The sequence below is a fragment of the Phaeoacremonium minimum genome (genome assembly GCF_000392275.1).
Source record: "Phaeoacremonium minimum UCRPA7 unplaced genomic scaffold PA7_03_scaffold_348, whole genome shotgun sequence".
Lineage (NCBI taxonomy): Eukaryota > Fungi > Ascomycota > Sordariomycetes > Togniniales > Togniniaceae > Phaeoacremonium > Phaeoacremonium minimum.
Genome location: NW_006921252.1, coordinates 219,882 through 227,847, shown reverse-complemented (window position 1 = coordinate 227,847; position 7,966 = coordinate 219,882). Strand labels below are relative to the sequence as shown.

Here is a 7,966-nt window from a genome sequence, read left to right as displayed (position 1 = left end):
GAGCTTCCACTACCCGCAGAGGATGCGGCCCGGGCTGCCCCTGTCTGTTGTCCCGGACGCGAACCGCGGCATCCCGCAGATCCCCCGGATCCCGGCGCAGTTCAAGGCGGAGGGAGCGGGCCGCGAGTCGAACGACGAGAACAGCAGACAGGCGTGGGGACAAGGCGTGCGGTACGGCTGAAGGAACCGGCTCGTGCGCGCCCTGGGGCGGAACACCAGGAGTCTCCCGCGCGTGCCCCTATCTCGGAGGCGGTCGTGGTGGTGGAGTACTCCCGCATTACGACCGGGGCGGGCTCTATGTTATGACTCCCCGTGATGATGACCTCTGCAACGTAGCAAATGACACATGAAATGACGCAATGCAACACAACGCAAAATGGAAACGAACAACGAAACGTGTCGGACGAGCAACATGACGGACGGGTCGGCTTTCTGGTTTTCTGTCTACTACGGGGAGTCGCTATGGGGAACAACGTCGATATCGATTCGGCGATCCTACGGGCCTGTCTCTTTCACAAGTTGCTCGACGACGGCTTGTCATGCTTGCAAGTACGCAAAAAAAGGGGCCCCGTATATACGGAAAAGGGACTGGCTACGTATGGCACACACTTTAGCACTACAATTGTATTGATACACAGCACTTCTTCAAAAAAGGGGGCGTTATTATCTTGGTAGGAATAGCTGCTTAGTTCTCGCCGCGCGCCAGTCTCGGGGTCCTCCCGAGCAGCTTCTGGGCACGTGGCTGACTACCTATGTAAATCATATTCTGTCTCTCGACGCAAATCCCGCAAAATGTTCATCCGTCTGATGATTGACGATGATCTTGTCCTTGTCCTGTCCTGTCCTGTGATCCGTAAAAGCAACACAACAACCAGCGCGATCGCTATTCTCCCTAGCGAAAAGTCCCTTCCTAACAGGCACTAAATGAAGCCTATATGTACATGAAAGCAAATGATGGCGGCGCGGGTCATCCTTCTCTAATTCAAAGTAAATAAAACGCTCAGCTCCTAGCCTGTCATCGTCGTAGCCTGCCATTTTCCGTCATTGGTTCGCAGCGTCAGCTTGCGGTCCACATGTTAATTATATCCATACAAAGAATCCAATATATGGATCCCAGTGACAGTCAGATCGTAAATGATATAAATATATAGGGGCTGATATTGCCGTAGATTGAACGATGCAATTGTGTTCGTAACGAATAGTATGAGTGAAGTGAATGCGTTAGTTTTAGGCAATCTCGACTACCCGCTCTGGGATAGTCTGAAGAGCCTGAGTGTTGGAAGTGAAAGACGGCAAGAAACTGAACACAGCTGAGAATGCTCCCGGGAAGCGACTATATAGCATAGAGCACATAATCATGACGAGCAGCGGGATCTGCGAATCCTGGTAAGTAAGGAATCTAAGCAGAAATAGTAGAGAATATCACTCACCCAGATAAAGAAGAGGTTTCGGTCTCTGCTCAACCTCTTCAGATTCTCGGCATGTGCTCGACGCAGGTTGTCTTGTTGTTCCTTGGTGATAGCGTTCTTGCGGCCAATCTGCAACAGTTTGGGTAACTGCTGAACAGGCGCGCTAGACGTGCTGGGTTGGTCATACAGAGTTGCACACTTGCTATCGGCCTCAGCCTCCGCAGCTGCTTGAGCAGCCGAGGACTGCTTCTTGTCTAGATCTTGCTGAGGGAAGATCTCATCGTAGGACGGAGGTGGCGCTGATGAAGTGGGCATGAGAGAGGATACACCCCACCATCTGCCCTCCATCTCCTTTGATTGCGGCTGCTCGCCTGCGGACCCAGGGCGAGAGCCTCCCATATTAGGTAAGAAAGACGTCATGCGTTGAAGCACCGGTGGCGCCGAGTTCAGATAGGCCTGGTAATCTGGCATTGGTGGCATGTTCGGCATTTGGCTGAAGTACGGGAAATGTGGCAGGTTCTGTAGCTGCAAAGCCATTGACTGCTGGAACTGATGAATCTGTGCCGCGACCTGATCGCGGAAAGCTGTCATGGCTGCGGTTGGAGAAGCGAGGCCACCAGGAACATCAGCGTTGGTGACATGGAGAGGAGTACGACCGCCATCTTGAGCAATGGGGCTGTGCACACTGCCTCGAGTGCTGCTTCGTCTCAATTCCAGCCAAGCACTACCATCCGCGGCGAGATCATCCTCTTCTGAATTGAAATCTCCAGAAGTGTACTCTGGGCTCTCTCCAGCGGACTCTGATTCTTCTGTAGAGAATTCGACAGATGCTACTGGCGCCGATGGTGGCTCCCAGAGAGATCGGAGGGAAGTAGCACTGCTTGCACGGCTATGCAGAGAGCCACCACTCCGAGACCTGACATGCCGTTCAACACGGCGAATGGCTCGAATCACGTCCCGCGATTGAGCAACATCGGCGGCAGTAAGTCCATTGATGGATCGGAGTGTAGGATCCGCACCAGCATAGATGAGACGGCGCACAATCTCTGGTTGATCATTCAACGAGGCGAAATGCAATGGCGTGAAACCTCCCTTATCCTTGACATCAGGGTTGGCGCCGCGTGCTAGCAGTCCTGCTACGAAACGGTGCAATCCCAAGGCGCAAGCCAGATGAAGCATAGCATGACCTGACTTTCTCCTCAGGTTGAGTCGTGCCTTGTTTGTGCTATCGTCCAGATCAAGGAATTCTAGAACCTTCAGTAGCTGAGTCTCGAAGTTGACATTGTAAGTATTGCCACTGCTGCCGCCATTGCCATTGTAATCATTGCCGCCTGAGGAGCCGCCGCCAGGCATCTGCAACCGTCGTGCAATTTCGCGAGCGTCTTCAATTTTACCAGTCATCTTAGCGCTCATCACTGTTAAGGCAGTACGGATCAATTGATTCTCGTAGTCGTCCGTATAGTTGAAGATGGGATGCTGCTTTGAAGAGGTATATGGATTGGATGGTCGAGCGTTCTGGGATTTCAGTGAAACAAGGACTGGCCCAGCAATTGACGCTGGCGGTAGAAGACATACGAGTGATGTCTCTCCCCAGAAGGTAGTCGTTGTTGCTCTGCGGTCACCAAACATGACCTCAAGGCCCTGATAGAATCCCTCTCCCAAGATAGTCACTTCAACACCCCCAGAAATAGGTCCCTCGTTAGGAATGACTTTGTGAATTACTGAAGGTGGAACTCGGGTGGCAGTGGCACCAGCAGATGCAAAGAGCCCACTGGTCAGAGCATGGTTGAATTGCGTCTGCTGTTGTTGTGGCATGGCACCATTTCTCAAACCATTGGGGCTGGGTGCGCGGCTTGGATGAGCAGAAGCAGGCGCCGAATATAGTTGAGCCATCGTGATATCATTCATGCTCGTAGCCCGATCATTGTTAGGATTGAAAAGCACCTGATCATGATCATTGGGCGTTGGCGGCCCGGTTGGGAATGGCTGAGGAAGATTCGGTTGGACAAATACCCCGTCAGCTGTCCCACTGGGAAAGGATGTCATGCTCGGCGAGAATGGAGATGTTGCTGCGGACAAGCCTAGCTGCGCTTGGTTGGCCTGAGGATTGGAGAGGTTTGCCGTCTCAAGGCGGGTCATTGCAAGACCGCTTGGGACCTTTGCAGACCCGCTAGACTTGCGCTTCTTTGAAGAAGGACCATTTCCAGAGGGCGAAGCCGGTCGAGAGAGGTTCCGGGGGGTCGGGACCGCGGATGTCGCCTGAGATGGATTCCCAGATACAGTTTGAGGGAATGTAGCGGAGGCATTGCGTTTCATGCTCTGGAGATCGGATACCGAGTGGGAAAGGCGGAATGGCTGCCCAGGTGGGCTGAGCCCATTCGTCTCCGCAGCTGTTGCGGCCGTTGGAGGCATCAAGGACGTCTCTGAAGTATTGGCCGAACTCTGATTAGTGACCGTATGTGTCTTGTGATCATCGGTGATCATGATAGAAGGCGATAGCGCCTGTGCAATGAGTTGGCCGCGCCAGTCCTTGATAGTAAAGATAACCTGAAAGCCAGACTTCTCGCCATGGTGCCGGCAGTAACAAGCGATTCTCATGGGCGCATCGATCTGCATGGCGCCATTCGTGATGAACTGCTCCGGGGGGTTGGTGTTGGGCACGATAGCGGTTGGTGCCTGCCACTCCTTGATCTCCTGGGTGTTGAAGACAATAACCCTCTTGCGTTCATCCTTCAACCAGCTCTCCTCCTCCTCCGGCTTCTTAGCCTTCTTTCGGGCTGCTCTTTTACGTTCACGCATCATGCAGCCATCGCAAATACCAACTTCCCCGCCGCTCTGAGGCTTTTCGTCGTCATCCGAGGCACCTTCGTTTGATCTGGAATCGGCTGCGAATGGAGGTGCATTTGCCGCCGCTCGAGCCAAAGCCTTCTTTTTCATTTCAGGGTTCTGCATCGCACTGGTGCAGACCAAGGTCGTGTGAAGCTCAAGCAAGTCTGCAGACGGATCGGGTCTCGGTTTAGCAAGTAGCTTCGGCTTGGAAATTGTGTGCGTGGGCAGGTGTAGCCGTTTGATGCCTGGAGGTAGTGGGAAGAGGCCCATCCGGATAGGAATCTGTGTCTCCACACGCGACTTTGGAGGGATCGGGCTTATAATTAGCTGCGGATTAGAGGGATATGATGGTTGCTGGAATAGCGGATACGGCATCGCGGCAGGAATTGCAGCAGGTGCTGCTACGTTCAAGGCGCCCTGAATTGACCCTCCATGCTGAAGAGGGCTTGTGGGCATCTTCATTCCCTGCGCCCACATTGCATTGCCATGTGGCACGCCGAGTGCAAGGCCATTGGCAAAGTCCGCATTCTGACTGGGTGATGGTGAATTATTGAACATTGCAGAAGGTGAGGAGTCCTGGCTGAAAACCATGTGTGACGTCGGAGAGACTTCCCTCGAGCCGTTAGTTCTTAGACCATTCATAGATTGTGTCAATGAGTATTGCTATCCATAATGTTAGACGGTCTGACCGTGATTCAATGGGATCTAGGGGACCTTACTGAGAAGGCCTTATTATGGCCACGGGCGGGTGACTTTGCAGCAGCGGGTGAGCCCTTGATCGACGAGTTGGTGAAGGTCGCCTGTGTCTGCGGGGATGCACCATCTATCGTCCCCGTAGCAAACGGGCTCGGGCTGTTCGAAGGACTCCCGAAATCAAAAGCATTTTCCATGCCTCTGTCGCTGAAGTTGAATGTGCCATCAATTGACGAGGGATCAATTGTGCCGTCAAAGGCGAGGAAGTCATTCTCGTTTCCATTTACAAAATTCTCGGGGTTCCAGTCTGCCTCGGCCTTGAGGTCCAATCCATCGGTCATCATCACGTCCCCACTCGTGATGCCGGTCTTTGTGGAGGAGGAGCTGCCGGTCCTCTTGGAAGACGAAGAATCCGACGCCGAGTCCTGGAATGACGCGTTGAGGGATTCCGGGGTGGCACCGGCAGGCTGTGCGGAGCTGTGCGGTTTTGGAGCGAGAAGCGCCTTAGGATCTCCGGTCCTAGACGCCTCAAAAGACTGGAGAGCGTCGGAATCTGTGTTGATGAAGTCGATGAAGGGCAAGGGAGAGCCACCGAGGCCGTCGTCGGAATCGAACAGGTCGTACTCGGTGTTGAAAACTGTTGAGGAGGACATTCCTGGTTCGGCGATCAGGGGACTGGTCGTGCCGTTACCAGGAATCGGCATGACCAGCAAGGGACAGTTCTAGTGTTTCGATTCCCGTCGATTTTGTGTCGCGAGGAGGTGCCTTTGAGGCTCAGTGCAAATCGTGGTGGTCGTTTGGCGGTGGGCAGTGTCGTGCGGATTGAGGAGTTGAGACGGCCGCAAAAGATTGGCGTGGGCTGGACGGTGAACAGACCGTTTGGCCAAAGAAGACGGCGATTTCGCAGTCGAATCGACACCACTCAAAGGTTCATGTTTTTGCAAATAGGCTTGAAGGAGCGGAGATGCAAATGAACCCAGGGGAAACGCAGTCGGTCGCGGGGATCCGGAGGGGAGGCGCGCAGTCGTGCAATGGTGCAGCGGTGCAGCGGAAAGGAGGTGTCGAGAGAGGACAGGAAGAATATGCGGTATATCGGTCCAGGGTGCGTGCGTGCGTGCGCTGTGTTCGAGGCTTTCCAGAAAATGGCGGGAAACAGCGACAGTCAGTGTGGCCCAGTACTAGGCACGCTAGGTACCTAAGGTAGTTGGTAGGCGGCCGGTGGATTACTTACTATTAAGAGAGAGACAGATGGGACGGACATGCCAGGAGGGTGGCAGAGGCGAATGAGAGGCGAGGGAGACTAAATTTTAGTTAGGCAGCCTGAGACTGGCGCAGACTGGGTAAGGGTAGGGCAGCGAGGGCAGGCTGGCTTTCCTATAGGGCAGCACTCCAGGAAACAGCTTAGCGTCTTCTGGGCAGGGGACTTGGTACCAACCACACGGCAGAGACACACTTGCGGAAGTGCTGCGTAGCCTGTAAGTATAGGTATACTACTATACCATAGTTTATCGCTGGTGAGAAAAGTGACTCTTCACTTCCCCCTACAAGCCCCCGAATTACGCGGCACGGGCGATCCGGTGGTCGGCCTGTGCGAATCACCTCATCCATCATCTTCGGGATGAAGAGACGACAGGCGAGGATAAAAGCGTTTGGAAGAGGTGAACACTCGATATAGGCAAAGGTACCTCACCGGAGCACTACCATAGTATACCGTTGTTTTGCTCCTCCCCCAGCGTAATAAACGTTAACGTTAGTCCGGCAAGGGTATTTATTATCCACCTCCTCGACAAGTGATTACTGTCTTTCTAAAAAGTTGATAGACCTACATAGGTATAGTAGTAAACAGAACCTTCCGAGATCTTAATGATAGGTTATTACGGCTCTTAACATTTGAATATCTTCACCCTTCAGGAAATAACGTTTATTACTGTGGCGGAGGACTACTTGGTACCTAGGTAGTTACCTAGAAAAGGTTGGTCTTGTGCCCATTGACTCTTTTGTTCAGGTTAGCAAACGGAGCGTACCAGGTGCCGGTTCCGGTCCCCGCTCTCAGAGTGTCCAGCCCAACGAGCGTGACGCCGTCGATGTCCATCATTGCGGAGAGTAAAACGATTTTTAACGCTAACCTGCCGCGCTCCAGGGTCGATAGGGGAAGGCGTGGGCCGCTGCGATAGTGACGCATCTGCGGATGGTTACTGGTATTTGTTGAGATGAGGCCATCATGGCCTTTATATCCTTCCTTTGACTCACAGTACAGCCCCATGGTATGGTATGGTATGGTATGGTAGGTATGGTCTACAAGCAAGCACGAGACCTTCTCTTCCCAGGCACTCTTGACTCTTGTCTGTAGGAAATCGTTCCAGGTTCTTCAATCACCCCCAACTACTACATAGTAAGGTCGTAATCAGTAATCAGGGTCTTCTCAGTGGACCCCCATCCAACTCCGCTACCGTGGCGGTCTGTCCATCTCGATATGTTCCACTTATCAATAAATTTCCAGCAAGTCATTTAGGTATCGTGCTTGAGCTCCAGATGCAATTCGAAGCTTATCAGAGACCTTCTTAAAACGATTATACTTACAGGTGCTAGTTCTATCTCACTATCAATCAATCAATCAATCATCCCAATCGATGTGCTTGCCAGCCACATCAAATTGTGCTGCAGGCGACGCCACATTTCACCCCCCCTCCACTGTCGTTTTCATTGAGAGCGACATATCTCATGTCTATCAAATCACACCTTTGCAGCAAATCCTGTAATCCAAGCAGCCTCCTTGCAACACCGGTCAGTATACGCCTGGTTCCTCAGTGGCCCCTCCACCAAGGAGAATGCACGTCCTCTAATGATCCGCTTCCCCGTCTGCGACTGCATCATTTCATCCATCTTTTTTCCATGGGGCCCCATCCCCTGGCCTAGGCCCTATCAGTTCGACCTGCCCATGGATTGCCTTAAGTACCTGACTTGGTAGATAGCAGTACAACATAACAGGTAAGTAACGCCAGTTGGTAGCGAGGTAGTCAACGTAGTCAACGTAG

General features: G+C 52.8%; 1 protein-coding gene across 1 annotated transcript; it reads right to left on the bottom strand.

Annotated features, from left to right (window-relative positions):
- Positions 1 to 1,227: 1,227 nt before the first annotated feature.
- On the bottom strand, positions 1,228 to 5,584 carry UCRPA7_4470 (putative ankyrin repeat protein; the record flags this gene model as incomplete). The annotated part of the gene is made up of 5 exons (XM_007916979.1): positions 1,228 to 1,383; positions 1,431 to 2,885; positions 2,985 to 3,209; positions 3,864 to 4,565; positions 4,958 to 5,584. The coding sequence occupies 5 exons, from the start codon at positions 5,582 to 5,584 to the stop codon at positions 1,228 to 1,230; spliced, it is 3,165 nt and encodes a 1,054-aa protein (XP_007915170.1).
- Between the last annotated feature and the right edge of the window lie 2,382 nt (positions 5,585 to 7,966).